General features: G+C 38.9%; 1 protein-coding gene across 1 annotated transcript in view; it reads right to left on the bottom strand.

Annotated features, from left to right (window-relative positions):
- LOC122808192 (guanylate-binding protein 2-like) overlaps nucleotides 1–20317 on the bottom strand; it is a 994936-nt gene that overhangs the window by 125286 nt on the left and 849333 nt on the right. The window contains exon 6 of the mRNA XM_044079160.1: nucleotides 13515–13707. Within this exon, the coding sequence (XP_043935095.1) occupies nucleotides 13515–13707 (193 nt within the window). The remainder of the gene's footprint in view (nucleotides 1–13514; nucleotides 13708–20317) is intronic.

The following is a 20317-nucleotide window of genomic DNA, read 5'->3' as shown; positions in this document are numbered from 1 at the left end:
ATCAGGGTGCTTCTCCTGCTACTCTAAGAGTTCAACTGGCTGCCAATTCGAATTTCCATGTGGAAGAATGTGGAGCTCCTGTTATGGCTCACAGACTTTGTAAAGCCTTTTTAAAAGGAGTTTTTCATATCAGACCACCGGTCAGATCTCCGACGTCTCCTTGGAGTCTGAATTTGTTGTTATCTAATTTAATGTTGCCCCCTTTTGAACCCGCCTCTTCTTGCCCATTAAAATTTTTGTCCTGGAAAACTCTCTTTCTGGTAGCCATTACTTCTGCTAGACGAGTATCTGAACTTCAGGCTCTCTCCATCAAGCACCCTTATTTGATCTTTCACTCTGACAGAGTTTCTCTTCGAACCAATTCATCCTTCCTTCCTAAAGTGTGTTCTATTAACAATATTAATCAGTCCATTGAATTACCCACTTTCTTCAAAAACCACTCCAACAAAATGGAGTATATGTTACACAAATTGGATGTTCACAGACAGCTAAGATTTTATTTGGATAGAACAAAAGATCACAGAAAAACAGATCAACTCTTTGTGGCTTTTGCTGATAGCAGGAAAGGACTAGCAGTTACCAAAAGAACTCTTTCTAAATGGTTAACGGATTGTATAATCTATGTTTACGATTCTGCAAATCAACCCCTTTTACACAAACCCAAAGGACATTCCACAAGGTCAATATCTACGTCTTTGGCTCATGCAGCTCGCCTACCACTGGATGCTATTTGTGCGGCTGCTACCTGGTCTAAGCCACATACATTTATTTCTCATTATAAAGTAGACAAGGTTTCTAGGGACAGGGCAACCTTTGGTTCCACTGTGCTCAAGAACGTCCTCCCGTGAGTTCCTCAGGATCAAGGAGCTAGGGACGCTACCCATGTGTAAGAACAAACGGCGAGATTGAACACTATCACATATAGAAGTTATGTCCTTACCATAACGTTCCATGTGGAGTGTTCATCTCGCCTTTGTTCTTACAGTCCCACCCTCCCACCCTTAGGAAGAACGTTCTTTGATGCCTGGCCAGGAGCATTTTTTGCTACTGTTACTATTCTGTGTACATAGTTGGTATACACATATATTTTTATATGTGTCTGTTTAGATATGTATATAGTTTTTTCTATAATTGCTTTATATGTTTATGTGTATAAGCATGAATGTGCTATTCTGTAGATTGGTTTGCTTGCAAACTAGATCTGAGGTAAAGGCAGAGGGGGATTGTGGGTATTAGATTGTCTCGAGCTTCTTCTCGATGCAGAGCTTGCAAGAGGCCGGCACGGAGCCGAGGATCGGCTCCGAACCCATGTGTAAGAACAAAGGCGAGATGAACACTCCACATGGAACGTTATGGTAAGGACATAACTTCTATTTTTTTCTGCTTGCCTTTTATTTTTATTTTTTTTAAGGAGATGAGCAAATTTGGCAAAGGAAGTCAGAGATGTAAGAGGTCAGTAAGACCAAGAAGTTAGGTAGTAGGGAAGGACATGCATGACTGACAGGGTGTGAGGTTACACAATGAGGGAAGGAGAACACAACGGTGAAGGAGGCATCAGACAAAAGAGATGGAAGACAATGGTGAGATGAGAATTGTACAACACACAGCAGTGAGTTTAGACACAGAAGGGAGGGGAACAAATGGTTGGGGAATGGAAGTCAGTGCTCAAAGATGCAGTCTCTGTCAGTGGAAGATTACTACTCACCTTGAAACTGTCACCACTGGATCCTACATCAGAAGGTGGAGTAAGCACCATGCAAGGATGCAACTCACTTAGTAACCAGAGCATGGTCTGGATGTGCTCAATCTAGATATTTAACCTCTTGTCAAAAGTATTGCCTCCACTTGCACTGCTACTGAGGAATATCACTGTACCACCCTCTGCTGCAGGGCAGAAGGTGTGGAGGCAACTTTGATTAACTGGAAGCCAAGTGTGCTGTGTGCCTCTTTTACTGCTGATGGTGCTGACATCACCAATGCCAAATGGGAGGGTACAACAGGCCTTGCTAGTGAGTCATTTGCAAGTTATGTTGCTGCTATATTTAGTAGTAACATAAATGGAGAGAATCAAAAAAATGAAATAATGTATTAAAGAGAAAGGATAGCAACAAAGAGGGCAGAGGAAGAGAAATACAAAAGCAGTAAATATTGTTTTCTTAAATATGTTGATAAAGACATAGTAAATCATAATAACCTTCTAATAATATGATTTACACAGGTATATCATCAACCTCTTTGTCAGATTATAACACATGGGGGTGGCTACTCCAAAGGCCATCCTCACATCAAGTCTGACATAAGACAATAATAACTGCAGGAGTTACTTATTAAGATACTGTATCTCTGCTTGTGGCCAGTAATGCTGTTTGACTTTCAATAACCAGACTGGACATATACTTAATAAACATGCTGATTTCATAATAAATATGTCCAGTACAGGTGATAAGCAAGGGACAGTCACTTCTATAGTATATTGTAAAATATCCAGCAAACTGCTACTTATGGATATTGCATATAAACGCATTATAATGGTACATTGATATTAGTGGGATGACAAATATACTCTGCCAAGCATGACAACAGAACTTATTTCTTGGAGGCCTGGGGTGGAAATTGAACCCACAGCTAGCTTAACAATCTCAGTGCCTACAGACTTAACATAATGACCCACTTGTCCATCTACACAGAAAGAGACATGCAGAAGTACACTTCTGACATTGCACACACACATACTACTACCCTTGAGGCATGCCAGTAATGACAGATGTAGTACTACTATATAAACAGTATACAGAATTATATAAACCACACCAAAAGCAGCAACTCTTGAAACAACACCACAGATCAGCCAGTAATTATGCATAATTATTTTTAATTGCTTCAGTTGTTGCCACGTAAACAGAGACGTTTTTAATTGTAGCATATGTACTCACCCTGGTGCTTTATTGGGTAATCTAGTCTGCAGCTATGCATCTCCCTCTTTCTTTTGATCTCTGCAGTTGCTAGAGACATAAATATGGCATACTGAGAAATTAGATGGTGACATGCAGTGGCAATATATTTATTTAGCAAAAAGATTGCACACTTACAGTACATATGTGGTGACTTTTCCCTAACTTTATCCTTGCATTGAACAAAGACACAATGTAGCAGTGGTGGCACTGTTCCTCCATGTGTGGGAATACCAGCAGCATATGGTTAGCAGTCTTGGCCAAATGATTCCAGGCATCAGCTTGATGCTGTAACTCAGTATAGCCTTCCTTCAGGGGTCTACAGCTGCAATGCATATGGAAGATATCCAGAAAAATCTTCACTCCTGCTCACAATACTTCCATACTCTACAAAGAGCACCACAGTCAACTTTTCCAGCTAAAGTTCTCGGGAATAATGTCAGGGATTTGGCACCCAAAATGGTTGTCATGTGTCTTAACCTCTGCAGAATAACAAGCACCAATGGGCAACTCATTTTGCACAGTTAGTGTTAAAATCATAAAATATGGGTGTGGTATTCTTATGCTCCAATGGCACTTTAAGGTGTGAAGAATGACAGTTCTCCATCTGTCTGTTTGCTGCACAGAATACATGCTTAACAGCAACTCTGTCTTCAGATAGTTAATTATGGAATGACAGTTCTCTCCACTCTAACATAGCTGGCTTCCCACACATGAGTGGAGGTGCTAGTGGGTGCTCAGGTATGTGCACTCCATCATGTAGTAATCTTCTTTATCAAGTTTGCTTGTTATATAAATTGATCATTTCAGAAACAGCCATGAAATGAATTCTAATTAGCATACTTATGCCCAGAGGGATGAATTTACCTGATAACTGTCTGAGAGCCTCATCACATTAAGGAAGAAGCTTTAGAGCGCAGACTTCTAGACAGAATGTTGGTTCATTCAGTGTACTTCGTGGTAGAGGAAGCTGTCATCCTCACCTGTGCAGCTAATAAGAACTGTGCCCTGTCATTTTTACTTTCTTAGGTGGTTTGCCTGCTGGTGATAGTTTTCCTTTCCACATACTGAAGTATTTGTGCATTTGTGTTTTTTATCTATTTAAATATATTTATATAAAAAATACATACTTTTTTGCATATAGGTTCATAGGTAGGTACTAGGCTATTAGCCCAAGGGCCTATGTAAGCCTACCCAGCAAGGTTCCATAGCTTACGCCACCCAGGAAATTTATTTTCCTATGCCACTGTCCAGCAGAAACACAAAAGTGATCCCCGGGGTGTATTTTTTATTTCCCATCCACTCATCAAGATTTTTCTTGAAGAGTGCTAATGAAGAACTTTGCTTGACATAGATGGGTAGCTTGTTACAGAGTATAGGAAGTCTCTGGGACAGGAATATATCCCTCCAGCGTCTCCTGTATATTGTGGTGACAAGGTTTAGGTCCCTAAAGTGTGTAGCTCTGAGGTATTGGGATTTCTTTAGGTGTAGCATGTCCAACAGCTCTGGGTTTGACATAACTTTATATGTTAGGCAGAGATCACCTCGGAGTAGGCAATATGCTATGGAGTAAAGCTGGAGTTTTTTGAGGCAGTCAGTGTACGTTATTTGTTTGAGGCCAGTAATCCTCTTTGTGAGGTACTTCTGTGGCCTTTCCAGCTCCTGCAGATGTCTTGTGAGGTACATTCCAAAAGGGGCGTTGTACTCTATAATGGGTCTAATGAGTGACGAGTAGAGGGGAACAATGACCTCTTTTTTCCAGGATGAGAACCCTTTTATGATGAGGTGTGCCACGTAGAAGGACTTCCTGACTACTGTGGCGATGTGACTACCAAAGGAGAGACTACTGTACACCTGGGTCCCAAGGTCTCTTATCACACATTTGGTGTTAAGTAGATTGCTGCCTATGTGGTAGTTCATGGGCACAGAGTTTTTACCAAAGGGGATGACACTGCACTTTTTGGCACTGAGCTTGAGGCCATGGCTCTGACACCAGGCATCTGTCTCAATGAGGCCCTTCTGTAGGATGTCCACATCATTTGGGGACTTGAATATGGCTCCTAGTTTGCAGTCATCTGCGAACTTCATAAGCCAGAGGACTTCTGTGTTAGCCTGTACTTCAGATGGAACCCTGTGGTACTCCACTTGTCACTGCTTTGAGGTCAGATTTGGAGTCTGCAACTTTTACAGTGTGGGTTCTTTCAGTGAGCTAGTTGGCAACCCATTTTGTGATGGATTTATACTTTGTTTAGTGAGTTTAGCTATAATTCCAGAATGGGGGATGGTGTCAAAAGCCTTGGCGAAGACAAGATAGGCTGTGTGAACCACCTTACCCTCATCCACGGCTTTGGTGACTGCCTCAAAGAAGTCGATCAGGTTCAGGAGGCATGATCTACCTTTCACAAACCCGAACTGGGTGGAATCCAGAGTTTGGAGGTTACCAATGTCTTTGTTTATGAGTTCCATGTTGATACGTTCCATGGCCTTGCAGACCAGGCTCGTCAGGCTAATAGGTCGATAGTTCCAGGGATCAGTGGTGGCTCCCCCTTTGTGGAGTGGGATAACTGTTGCTGTGTTCCATTCAGGGCAATGTCTTGCACCTTTGGGCAAAGCAGCTATGATAAAATCCTCCTGCAATTACAAAATTACTATGGTTGTGGCAACCAGAAGTATATTGCATGATGCACTCTCGCTGGACATGGCCAAATCAAAGGTAAGTGCAGCATTGCTGCTCAGCATTTAAAACAATTTCCGAATCACTCTGCCATGTTTTCCCTTCATTATCATACACAGAGCTTCATTATGCATTCATTAGCATATAGCTTGACTGACCAAGTAATCGGGCCTAGCTACTTCATGTACCTAGGCTTCCTGAATTGTACCCAACCTGTGCGTGGTCACTCACCTAGCAAACTTTTTAGCACAAATCAGCAAAGTTGTCTGAATCCACCTCATAGTATTTGCAGTGTTAATAAGCATGATATTATCAGCATAAATAATGATCTTGGATGTCAAAACCAGTTTTGTAATAGCATGTAACAAACCTGAACTAACAAAGGTCGTATAACTGACTCCAGATTCTATGGTTGACTGGTTGAAAAAGATGATACTGCATTTCTAAACCTGTACTCTAAAATAAGAACTCCTTAATTTTAAGGTATTAGACTATGATTAACTTCCACATGATCAGTGCAGTTGAATACTATTGTATAAAGCCATGCAAGGTAAAGATTGATGTATCCCAAATTTATATACATACTGTAGCATAGTGCGGTGGCTGTCATCAGTGCAAGCAATAATTGTGACCCAGAAGAATGGACAAATTGTATGAAGTACTATTAATAATCTGTGTATACCAACATTCATTGTAAATGATACCAGCATTGCTTTGATTGAAGTGTGTTAGTATAGCAGCTGAGATTTAAGTGTGGTATGACCTGGCTGGAGTAGTTACTGAGTAGGTGCTGTTAATAAATGAGTAGCTGAGTTATAAAAGAGGGCTAAAAAAGCCCAATATAGAGAGCATTTTCCCCTTCTTAAGGGAAGTTTGGTGACCAGAGCAGTGGCTCTGGAGAAGAGCGTTGTCTATGGAGGAAGAAAACTGGAGTGAAAAGGCTAGAAATTGTCCTGATAAGAATTTTAGATGATCCCTGTTGCCATAGACTGTTTCCCCAGCACATTGAATCTGTGCTAAGGGTGCTAATCTATTCTTTGTAAAGACCACACAACTCTGTATTGTTCAGAAGATGTAAGGGCTTGTTGTTTGCCCCCTTGTGACTCTTAGAAGAATGTATACTATCTATTGGTGTGCAAGATGAAGGTGGGTGTGTTGCCATGCAAACTAATGGTTGAGGTTTCTTAGTCTTTGGTCTGGAAAGCATGAGACGTGTTCTCTTAACAGCCACTGCATAAGTTAGGTGTCTGGTGCTAACTGAATTCTTTCTGAGATGGGAAGGTAGACTCCAATTCAGTAAATACTTAAATGTTCCACATATTGAATTATTGTGAGGTAACAATCAAGTCTTTCATAAGCTTGAGGCAATTGCTACACTTCCTTAAAATACCTAGCACTATCGGGTTGGCTAAAGTCAGGGGAAGAGCTAATAGATATTCCATAATGGTCAGTGCAGATAAAGAGTTGTGAGAAAGCAGGATTGCTTAATAGCTTACTAATAGTTTAAGACATAAGAGGATAATGTGGTAACTAGAAAATGGTGTCAATATAGAATACGGCTAAAAAATACAAGACTATGAGATGTGAAAATTGTAGATTATAATACAAAATGGCAGTGAGAGGAAATACCTCCTTTTCAGGGGATTCCTCCTCATCCACCAGAAGAAACCCCCTTCTTTTCCTTCCTGTCCTACATCATACACTGTCTCGGGGCATTAAAAGTTGTTCCTTCTTCTCAGTTGGGAAAGGATTTTAATCAAGAATGTTTTAGTGCCAAACAGTTTTTTAAATTTCTTGGCTCAGATCAGTAGAAAAAATCCATTTGCATTCACTTACTGAAAAAGAATTAAGTCTAGCTAGTTAGTGGGAGGAGATGAGAAATATGATTTATTTAGAAACATTCCTTTTTATCAGCAAGTGCTGTGGGACTACTGCTGATGTGTAGTTATGCTGCATTTTAGATTGTTTTTCTCCAGTTAAGGTTTGGATACTTCTATTTCTTTTTGTTTTTTTTTGTTCTCATTATATTCCAATTTGTTTTATTTCAAAGCTCACATTAGCCTTTGCTTCACAACACCCCCCTCATGTAGTGCACACTGCAATATTTAGAGTAATACTACCTTTTTCCATCTTACTTTTAACATCTGTAACATTTGAGTCTAGACCACTAACTACTGGGGACCCTAGAAATGCTTCTCGGGAATCATCTTGGGAATAGTGCTTCTGTTTTATTCCTGTTGAGAGAAACAACATAGGAGCATTGTTTCCAAGACATCCTGTAACACATCACAGCCTGAAAATTGCTACATAGGAGCCATCTTGGGATTAATGTTACTTTTTGTGAGAGAACGGGAAAAGGGGCACTGATTGCTTGTGGTCTCTAATTGGGCAGTGTGTATGGAATTTTACTGAGTGGTGTGTTTGCAGTTTTGGTGAGAACCTCTTTAGGGTCTTTGGGCAGGTTGGTTGTGTGTTGCATCCAGTTGCTGTAGGTTCTATCTATGGTATCTGTGAGCAGAAGACTGTAGCAAGAGAATTTAACACAACAGCATCTGGATAAAACTACTTTTCAGGAAGCAGCTTGGGATTAATGCTACTCTTTTGCTTCTGGAGAGAAAAAAAGCAAGGATAATTGATTCTTAGCTGGATGCAGCTGTGTTGAGACTAGCACAGTTTCCACTAACAGACAGATACCACTCACGTAATCAACTAGAGTGGCGCAGTGGTTAATGTTGCCACCTCACATTAAGAGGTTCTCTGGTTCAATTCTCAGCTGGGGTGCCTTCTGTGCGGAGTTTGCATGTTCTCCCTACATTTGCGTGAGGTTCCTGCGGGTAGTCCAGTTTCCTGCCACATTCTAAGACATGCATCTGGAGCATTTCTCCCCGGGCCTCCCCTGAAAACAGGCTCTGTGGAACCTAGTTGGACTTTCCTGGTCAACAAATGTTAAATGAATAAATAAAACTGCAAACCTCACAGATGCTACTCCTTCTTCAGTCGTCAGTATTAAGAAACTGGAGCCATGGATTTGCACTTTTCAACCATCTCTTGCCAGCTTTGTTGAAATGGGCATCCAGAGACAATAGCAATTGTCTCATGTTTACTAAGATCTGCCTACTACTTAAACAAACTGACACAGTATGTGAGAGATAGTTATTTGATGCTATTGAAAGCAAAACTCTTACATGAAGACACTATAAATAACAAGTAGGTCATCCATATCACAGAACACCACACAGATCAGACCAAACACATAAACCTACATATGTTGAGCCTCTTAAAACTCATCTACCTAGACCACAAAGGTCTCCTAAATGTAATCTACGAAACACGTTCCCTCAGCAGCCTCAGAAACCCACAACACACGAAGCACCTACTTTGAAGCATACATCAAAAAGTCATGTGTCTCATTTCAAATGTCCATAAGGAAAACATTCACACAGCACAATATCGTAGTCATAGATGACTCCATTGTGAAACCACTCACCAGGCTGTAAAAGTAGGTGGCCATGGTCTGTTGACTGTCAGATGCCAGCATTTGCCACATCATGCGAACACTCACATCCTTGCACAGCAAGACAGCATAAGACACAGTCATAGTACACATGAGTGTAAATTACTTGAGACATAACCTGACTAGACTGTATGAAGAGAAACATGATGGAGCGCTTGGAATATTTGTAAAAGGCAGGTATGAACCAAGCTGTAAGCAGTATTTTACCATCACCACGAATGATGCTGCAATATGAATAAAAGATTATTGACTTCAACAATTGTCTTAGCTTCTGGAGTCATTCAAAGTTGGTTAAAAAAAAAATATATATATATATATATATATATATATATATATATATATATATAAAATTTGGTTTTCTGTTGTCTGGTTTTGTTTTACATTATTTGGTAAAACCCAACTAGGTCGGGGGCTACTCCCAACACCCCCCCCCACACACCCCCTAACTATATATACTAACACCAGGACCACACTACAGTGGGGAAAAGGACAAATACCTTTGACTTGCCGTAGAGTACTACTTGTCAGTGAAATGAGTTTTAGGTGAAATTAACTTTAGGTGATTTGGTCTCAGTGAAATGGGTGTCAGTGAAATGGTCTTTCAGTGAAGTGATACAAATCCATATATATATATATATATATATATATATATATTAGCTTAAGAGCAGTCATTACTGCTTTGACTGCACCTGTCCTCCAAAAGTTTTGTTTATGTTTTAAACTTTGTACAACCCCCAATGCCTTTTTAGGCATTGCCAGTCCTCAAAACCTTTGAACATATGAGAATAAAATCTTGATAACATAAAGGTATTTCTGCTTAGTGCTAGGGGCCTTAACTAAAAACTCCATCCTCTACAAACTCTCCCTACCCTGGAAAACATTGCTATTTGTATAATTGTAGAGACCTGGTTCAGTACCATTGAAAACACCCCATTAGTCAGGGTTTCAATGCCTAATACATTTCACGTCTACCAAAGTAGATGAAGACACTAAAGGCAGAGGTGTTTCCATATTTCAAAAAAAAAAAACAAAATTTACCTCCAGGCTAGTTAGACAAGATTCAATCTGGAACTTCTCCATGGCCAGCTTACTATTAACAAGAGCCCCTATGACATCATTGCTAGCTATACGATCCCCTCTATGCCCCCCTCAGCCCATAACTCCTGTCTAACTAATATGGAGTCCCTATGCATTAAGCTAAGTACCATTTTCCTAGGGGACTTCAATTACCCCTCCATTACGTACATACGAATAGTGCATAAATGCATATGTCCCCTTCCAAAATAAACACAATGCCAAATTCAAAAATAAACCTCGATGGTGGAACCCAAATATAAACAGGCTCTATAATAAGAAAAAAAACCTCATTGGAGTGAAAATAAAAGTATTTTTCAAGATGAAAAGAAAACTCTTGTTAAACTTAACATGGAACTCTGAACCCAGATCAAATCAACCAAACCTATGAGGTAAAAACTGCCATCTGGGCAAATGACAACTACAAAACCTTCTTTAACATTAGAAGTAATTCCCGTCACTGTGCAGAGCTAATAGTAAGTGATATTACATACTGAGATCCAGAGGACATAGCCAATCTATTAGCAGATAAATTTAGCTCTAACTTCACTCCCCCTCTCCTCTCCTACATTCCCAGATCTCATACTTGCATCTACAATCCTACTCAAATTTCCCAAGAACAAGTCCTCAAGACACTATCCAAGACAAAAACACTACTGCTGAGTGGCCCAATAACATGCCAGGCTGTCTGTTGGGAAGGATAAAACAGGACTTGACAGGTCACAGCAACAGAGACTATTCAATATCAGCCTCTAAACAACTTCTTGCCAGATGAACGGAGGACAGAAACAGTCATTCCTTTGCATAAAGGTGGTTATCAGTTGACCCAGATAATTACAGACCCATAAGCCTGTCCAGCCGCATTTGTAAAGCTATGAAAAGGATAATTATGGAATTAATAAATAAGGACATAGGTAACCTACAAACTCTTGATTCAGTCCAGTTCAGATTCATTATGGGTAAATCTTTCCTACTTAACCTGGATAACTTCTTTCAGAAGGATAATGAAACAGTGGATCATGGCAAATCTGTACACTCCTCATATCTAGACCTTGCAAAGACATTCAACATTACCCCACACTCAGGTATCATAGATAAACTTTCCCAGATGATTTCACTATATATCTCATTATTTAGCAAATTGGCATAAAAAATAACCCAGAAAATTAGGGTGGGTGCTTGATCTTCTCCAGACTAATGTTGTACGCCAGAGTTTATTCCCTGGGCAACTTCTCATTGGCATTTACATCCCTGAGCTCAAAAAAATCTTAAGGATTTATGGCTGATCATAAACTCCCCAGAGGATGCCAAGATCCACCAAAGCTGACTTTCCCAAACAAATAGTTGGTGTCAAAAACATGGACTTAAACTAAATTCCAAGAAATGTATAATTGCATTCTGTGGCAAGCATGACTTCCCTTGTGACTATCACATTAATAACATGCCCCCCCACCGAAAGTTGATCATGTAATCAAGGATCTGGGAACCTATGTTGACAATGAAATGTCTTTTGATCATCAGATATCCAGTATAGTAAGGAAGTCTTTTCTTATCACACAGCTTATATCTAAATGTATGGCATCCGGGTCAGGGATGTAAACATTCCAGTTGCCCCCATTAGGCTGATCATTGAGTATAATGCCCCTTTTAGTTTGTACCTGTCCAAACATGTCATAACTGAAAAGATCACAATGTTTTATCCCTAAAATAATCAGTGGATATTATGCAAACAGTCTGAAAACCATGTCCCTCTTCTTGGTGTCATACAAGCTGCTAAAACTTGACCTCTGCCTTGCATATAGAGCCTCAACAGACCGTATCCTTTCTGAACTGTTACACATTTGCAAGTCCAATGTTAGCGTGAACATCCACTCCAGATATCTCAAGCTATTTTGCAACATAAACAGGACATGTTGGAGGGATAGGTATGCATTCTGTGGAACCATCTTTGACTTCACATAAAGCCAAATACTTCTTTTACTCTATTCAAATGTAATTTGGATGAATGAATGGGAAACCACAAATTCAACCGCAGTTTAGCACCCATGTCCCTCATGGTGAGGAACAACAAGTAAATGTCCCAACATATCCTTGTTCTGCCTGCCTCTGAGTTATTCATACTCAAAACACAAAGGCAGAAACAAACTACCACAGGTACATAATGCTATCACATTAAAAAATTAAAATAAGACTAATCATTTGAGCAATTTTAATATTAAGTAATTTTGGTCAAACAGATACATTTTAAGCAGCTGCGATTTCTACAAACATAATACAGCCATTTATATTTTTACATGAGTGCTGTACTGCTACATGCCCCGCATATAGTCTTAGCCCCCCAATGGACTAGTGAACTGCTTTGTACCCCTGCACAACTATTTTACTGTCAGTTCAACCCCTGGTGTACTGCCGCTTTCTAGGGTGAACAGCACTGGGTGGCAACATGTCATCAGTGAATGCAAATGAAACAAAAGCAGTTCACCAAAACCACTTCCACGTCCAGAGGTGTGTGTGAGGTGCCCTCCCCCCATATAGGGGTGCAGGTAGGCTTGCACCTTGCAAAAAAAATTCTTAAAATGTTCACAGAAGGTGGTTTTGGTGAAATGCTTTAGTTTTGTTTGCTTTGGCAGAAACTGCTCTTGACTAACTGATATGAATCCGTACTGGGGACCTTAACAGTATTTTATAAATATACTCTCCCTGTCCATGGTATTACAGGGCAAATCCCCTCCTCTTACAAGTGCTGTAGTGCTTTAATATTATAAGCACAGTACCACCCTGATATATTTCAACCCTTGCTGCTGCTAACCTAGCAGCTAAGATGTAGGGTGCACAGTGCTACCCTGATGTGCACTCTGTTGAGACATATGTTTTACATCCCGCTAAGTGTCATCAATTACTGCTAAATTCAGCATATTGCTACAATGACTGGCACAGTATGCTTCTGCGCATCCATTCCATTGTAGTGTGTACTGTCTGTATGCCTGTGGGTATATGATTCTGTTTCGGAGTCACTCATCTAACAGTACAATACCTGAATCATCCAATTTACTATCGATTTACTTGGTACAGCTGTTACTCTGAATTCGGCTGACTCTCTTTTTAGGCTGAATAAACTGAATGTTTTTCATTATTAATTCCATTTACAGGTTTTTGAGATAAATTGTAGCCAGTGCTTCAGAAACTGTTCAATTAGATTCCAGCCAAACTTGTGGAAGTTCTCAGTGTAATGAGTATATACGTAGAAAAGGAGATCAGGATAATAAATGCAATTCACAATGACAAAAACAAGATAGCATACCTTTTACATTTTTATATTCTGCTTCTAGAAGACTACATTTACTTTGAAACATTTTCCATCCATCTTGGGAACAGAACTGGGAAAGTGGTTCCAACATTTTCTCATATAAATGCTTAAATTCCTTTTTGCTTTTTTCTGTTGATATTTTCTTATTTATTTCATAGAAAACTTTTGATTTTGCCTCACAATCGTCCTATTGAACAAGGAAAAAAGAACATTAAAATATGATAGATCAAGCAAATTAATATTTGAGAAAATGTTAAAAGTGCTTAATTTCGCCTACATTCCTCCTGTAGAACACACACAGAGCCAAACACACACACACACACACACACACACACACACACACACACACACACACACACATGATAGTTCAGGCACATAACACTTAAAATATTAAAACTGCTTTTCTTTTTGACCTCAAAAACTTGGCGATAGATACACTCATAACAAATTCCCTTAGGAACTGCTCCATTGGAATTTTCTAGTCTGCAATGTAATTTATCTTTCAGAAAATGTCTATTAGGGAGTTTTGCAACTAATGGTGATACAGTGTCCAGGTCCTGTAATGGACAGGGCAAACACTTCCCAACTGATGATGTACATGATAAAATACAATCATTTTAGTGGCAAAAATAAATAATACATTTTAATGATGGCTGAATACTGTGTGATAGAAGTAAGAAAGCACGGCAGTTGACTACATGTGTGACGAGAATGCTGGTGGTGACGGTGAGTTATGGAGCTGGATGAAAGCTGTGGCTGCTGCTAACTTGAAGGTGATAGTGTGCGGTACTGTAGTTGCGACACAAATAAGAAGTGGGGAAACATTTCCAACATTGTATGCTGTAAATACATAAATCCCTCTGACTTTTTTTCAATTGATTTTTTCTAATTTATTTCACAGTAATGTAGTGATAGATGTTGGATATTGTGATTCTGTACTTGAATCTCTTCTGTAAGGACAACACAAGAGTCAGGTGGGATAAACTGATCTTCTAGTAGAACAGGGCAGTTTGGGATTACTCAGTTTGAAAGGGTATTTCAGAGCTACACAGTTAAGGCTTCTATACATATCTCAAGCAGAAAACTGTAATTCAAAGTAGAAAGGGATGATGTTGAAACTGGGGGGAAGCTCAAGAAACAAGTAGAGACTGGGATTTTGGATGCAGGCCTTTAAGGCGAATAACAATAATCATACAGAATATTATACCCATAAAATAGCAGAAATTATTCTAACAACTAAGCCAACCCCTAAAATGGAGAAAGGAGATTCTGCCAATAGGGATGACTGCAAATAGGGATATAGACAATAGGCAAGATGGGGGCTGGAATTTATTGGAGTAAACTAGAAAAGGAACTAAGATATTGTGAGCAAATAACTAGAGAGGGAAAGGTAATAAACGGGGAAGAGACCAAGAATTTATTTGGACTGCAAGTTAGAGACTGCCTTCCCTATCAAAGATTGATATCAGAGTATAGACAAAGAGAAAGAAATAGAAATGGGGGGGGGGTGCTAAATGAAAAATCAGCACTGGTAGAGTTTTTAGTAGCATCTAGAAAAGAAGCTGCCATTAAAAAAAGAATAATTAGTAGAGCACATAAAATAGTGCATGATAACTATAAGAATTAATCAGAGGAGGTTAGAAAGGACTGGGAAGAGAGACTGGATAAGCAATTCACAAAGAAACAATGGGAGGATACGTGAATTTCTCCCAAATATGCAACAAAATCTAAAATATTTAGGATTTTTGCTTGGAATTGTTTACATAGATATTTTTATACCCCAAGTAGAATCTAGAGAATTCTTCCTTAGGTAGACAGCAAATGTTGGAGGCATGATGGGGAAGAAAGAGGTACTTGGGAACATATTTTCTGGGAGTACCATGGTTTGGTGGACTTTAAGGATTCCCTGTAGGATATACTGTCAAAGATGCTGGGTAGGTGGATTTGTCTGACGAGGAAGATGATTTTTCTGACCTATGATACAGAATTGGAATTGCTTAGACATGGTAAGGCCTTGCTGTTTCTAATTATGGTTGCTTCCGAAAAAGCAATTACTAGAAAATGGAAATCAAAATCTAAACCAGCTATATTAGAAGTAGTGAATATAGTAACAGAGATAAAACAATTGGAATTGAGATCTTTAGAAAGAGGTAGGAGCAAACTACAAAGGAAAAATGGAAATTGTGGGAATAATACATACAGGGGAGGAATGGGGTTTAAAAAAAAGCCAGGATTTAAATGAGTTATGTAATGTTTGACCAGAAATGATTGGCTAGATTATAAGTGATATATAATGTTTGCAACTGGAGGTGGGTCAATATGGTTTGTGATGTAAAATGCTTGCATCTAGGATTGTGTTGGTGTGATTTGTTTTCATTTATATAAATGCACAATTGCTTATGTCATAAGTGATGGTTTAATTTAATTTTTTTATTTTATTTTATTTTTATTTTACATTTGTTGACCGGGCTAGTCTAGCTGGATATATGTCCATTTTTAGTAGAGGCCCGGGGAGAAAAGCTCCACATAGAAGACTTACACAAACAGTACATTAAACATTAATTACAAGAATCTTGTGAGATGATGACAAGTGTTCCAGGGTAAAAAAAGCATATTAAAAATTATTATTTATTTATTTATTTTTATTTTATTTTTTATTTTTTTGTACTATGAGATGAGGGAGAAGGATTTAGAAGTATGTGGTAGACAAACAAAGCAAAGTGAGGAACAGGAATAAGAGAACAAAGTAGTTAAATGGGATTGAAAGAATTAGGTGTAGGGTAGTAGGTTGTTGATAAGACAGTAGGATGGCCAATTCAGTTGTTCCTAGTTACAGTAAGACAGCCTAAATGGTAGTGGACTTAAAGTTGCAGAAAGAGGGATGAAATAAAAAAAAAAAAAAAAAAAAAGATGTTGGGCAAGACTAACAGTGGGAGATACATTAGTCAGGGTTAGTACAGGGACATAGCCAGTGAGTTGTAAGGTATGATTTAAGTTTCTTTTTAAATAGTGAAGTTGAAGAAATAGATGTAAGTTCACCAGGAAGTAGGTTCCAGCTTTTGCCTACAGTGTTATTGAAGAGGGATTCTCCTGCTTTATTGTTAGAATTTTGAGTAGAGATGAGTAGGTTTGTAAGATTTTTATATGGGCAGATTAGACTTTTGAGAATTGGTGTGTTACTTGGATGATACAGGGTTTTATGGGTAATAGTTAGTTGGAAAAGTAGAATATGGTTCTGTAGTTCCAGCCAACCCAGTTGTTTCAGATTTTGGCAGTGGTGGGATCTAACAGGAGAGCCTGTAGCAAATCTGGCAATGTTGTTGTAGGCGAATGACAGCTTGTTGGGGTTGCTTTTTGATAGGTTAGTATATACAGGGGATGCATAAAAGAGTGTAGAGACGAGGTGGGTGTGGGCAATAGAAGTTCTTGCTATGGAAGTAAGGAAAGGTTTAATTCTATAGAGGGAGCCTAGTTTTCGGTTAACTGATTTTATTGTGGTGTTAATATGAGTATCAAAGTTAAGGCTGTGGTCAATTGTCACTCCCAAGAGTTTAGTGGTAGTGTCAGTGGATATAACTGTACTATTTTTAGATTTAATAGTGAAGTAAAGTAGGGGGGACTTGAGTGTGGGAGTAAATAGTAGAAGTTTAGTCTTTTTAGGGTTAAGGAGGAGGCAACGATGTAAAAACCAATCTTCGACAAGTTCAAAGACATTTTGGGTGAATGACTGTAGTTCAGATGATTCAGTAGCTGAGGAAATTAAGGTAGAGTCATCTGCATATTGAATGGATACAGCATGTGGGATGCTAGTAGACAGATCATTTATAAAGAGAGAGAATAGAAGAGGGCCCAGAATAGAACCTTGGGGTACACCAAGAGAGACAGGAAGGTGGGAAGATAGAGTATTGTTCCAGAGTACTGCCTGTTACCTGTTGTGTAAGTAGGACTTGAACCACTGTAGAGCTTGACTATCAAGTGAAAGGGACTTAAGTATATTCAGTAGAAGGTGATGGTTAACCATATCAAATGCTTTTGAAAGATCTATGAAGATAGCAGAGGACAGGGTGTTATGGTTACGGTTCTTGTTAATATGGTCAGAGAATGATAGGAGGGCTGTAGTGGTGCTGTGGTAAGGTCAAAAGCCATGTTGTGAGTTAGCAAAAAGTTTATTTTGGAGGAGATGGTCTAACAGTTGATGATGGATGCACTTTTCCAAGATTTTAGCTATGGGAGAGAGTAGGGTAATTGGACGGTAGTTAGAAAGTTCTGGTGAGTTACCACCTTTGTGTAGGGGAATTATATGTGAGATTTTCCAGATGGATGGGATGGTGCCTTCAATGATGGTTCTATTAATTAGGATAGAGTTAGGGTAAGCAATAAATGTTGCTGCTCTCTGAAGATACTTAGCAGGTAAGAGGTCGGCAGAGGGGGTAGAGGGTTTAAGCTTTTGAAGGAGAGTACAGATAAAGGATGTAGGCACAGGTTGGAGTTGGAAAGTGGGTGGTGGGTTCTTTAAGGATGAAGAAAGATTAGAGGATACAGGTGGTAGAGAGTTAGCAAGTGACTGGATAGCTTCAGTGAAGAAGGTATTGAAGGAATCAGCAATTAGTTTGGGAGTATTGGTGCTGATTCCAGAGGGGGTTGGTGTTTTAGAGTTGCCGGAATGTAGTAGTCTATTGATTCCTGACCAGAATTTTTGTGGACTTTGTTGGTTGGAGTGTTGGAGCTGAAAGAAGAAGTTTTTTTGTCCAGTAGTATAGATGTTTTAGTTGAGTTTCTAAGTTGTTTAAATTTTAGCTGATCTGATAGGGTTTTAGAGGAATGCCATTTGGCCCAAAATTCGTTTCTTAGTAGAATCTTTTGCTTAGTTTCCTTTGTAAGCCAAGGTGCAGTTTTGGTAGTGCTCCTTCGAGTACAAAAAGGGGCATGGAAATCCAAGATTTCAAGGAACTTAGAGATGAAGTATGCCACTGCTTCATTTAGTTGCAGGTGTTTTAAGGATGACCAGTTGCATACACTCAGTTCATTCTGGAAGTGTTCTGGGTTAAAGTGTTTATTGCAATGAGATGTTTTAAATGTTGAGGGACTGTTAATATTGGTCTTTATTGCAACGAGATGTTTTAAATGTTGAGGGACTGTTAATATTGGTCTTATGTCGAATTATGTAAGTTAGTGAGTGATCACTAATGTCTGCTGGTAGGATACCTGTCATATATGATGTGGATAGAGTATTTATAAGAATCCAATCTAGGGTGGATTCTTTATTATTAGGTTTATGGATACGAGTAGGTGAAGTGATAGTCTGGGAAAAACCATAAAGGTTTATGTGGTTAGATGGGTTATTGGAATTACAGGTATTCCAGTCTATATTAAAGTCGACTAGGAGAATGGTTTCTTGTGGGTAGTTAGTGGATAGCAAGCTAAGGATATATTCAAGGGAGGTGATGTTATTACCTGGAGGAAGGTATGAGCATATAATGTAGATGGCCTTACTAATATTAAGCTGAAGCGTAGTAATAAGAACTTCAGCATTGCCATCAAAAGGTGGGTGTGAATCAAGTGGTCTAACTTGAAGGCCTGCTTTGTATAATACAGCTACTCCCCCACCCTTTTTGTTAGGGCGATCCATTCTTATAATGCTATACCCAGGAGGAGTGATTTCATAGTCTTGGGTTGTTGGTTTTAACCATGTTTCAGATAGGCAGAGAATGTCAAGGTTATATACATCCAGTAGGGCATGAAGGTGAGTCACTTTGTTATTGACACTTCATATGTTTAAATGAGATATGAAGAGGGAGTTAGGAGGCCTAGTAGGAGTATGAAAGGGAGAAGGAGAGGGTTCCTCTGGGTTAGCTGGTCTAAAAGAGGATGGGCCAGAACTGGGATGAATGTCACCATCAAGTAGGAGGTGAAGGTGTAGTCTTGGTTTGTGAATTAGAGTAAGATTCAATATGTTATGCGCTTTTTTGACTTGGTGTAGTTTATAACTAATGTGGATGACTCTATGATACTTTATTGACTATGACTCTATGATCTTAATAAAGATGCTGTTTTAAAAAACGGCAGGAATTGAATAATGTATGTAATGTTGCTTAGGTTATATGATATATAGCAATGCATGTGAAGTATAATGTTTGTAAACGTGAACTTGTTAATACAGTTTCATTACTTTTGTATAAATGTAAATTTGCCTATGTCACAACTGATGACTCAATAAAGGTGTTTAAAAAAGACACTTTAATCATTTACACTGTGACTGATTTATGAAATACAGACTGTGATTCTGAATTCATTTAACCGGGTTTTGCAATATTTTCCTTGTATCCCAATGCTTTTCTTTCTCTTTTCAGATAGTTTGCTCCATGCTGTGTCAAATGCTTGTCATGTTTAAAATTATTTTTCCAATGATTTGAATCTTACTTTTGCACCATAGCACATGGTACATAATTTGCAGAAAAGCACCTCCACCAATTAGGGAATGTTTTCAGCCTCTTTTTCCTAGAAGAAAAATACTTTTAAAAAATGTTTGCCATACTCTGATTCCACTGAAGAAAAACAGAAAACTTTATCCTTAGTGGCATCAGTGTAAGAAAAACATGTACTGTGTCCATAGACTTTAATGGGTACACTGCTACGCATACACAAAAGTCCCCCATTGAAGCCTATGGACACACTGTATGCTTATCCAAGATAATGGCAAAGTAGGAATAATGTTTAAAAAAAAAAAAAAAAAGATTATGAAGGGTTTTTTTTTAATGGGGAAATGCACTGCGGCACTTGACTCATCAAATGCTGAG

Source organism: Protopterus annectens, chromosome 8.part0 (assembly GCF_019279795.1).
Source record: "Protopterus annectens isolate FY-2018-M chromosome 8.part0, PAN1.0, whole genome shotgun sequence".
In the NCBI taxonomy this organism is placed as follows: domain Eukaryota; kingdom Metazoa; phylum Chordata; order Ceratodontiformes; family Protopteridae; genus Protopterus; species Protopterus annectens.
This window is presented reverse-complemented; position numbering and strand designations above follow the sequence as displayed.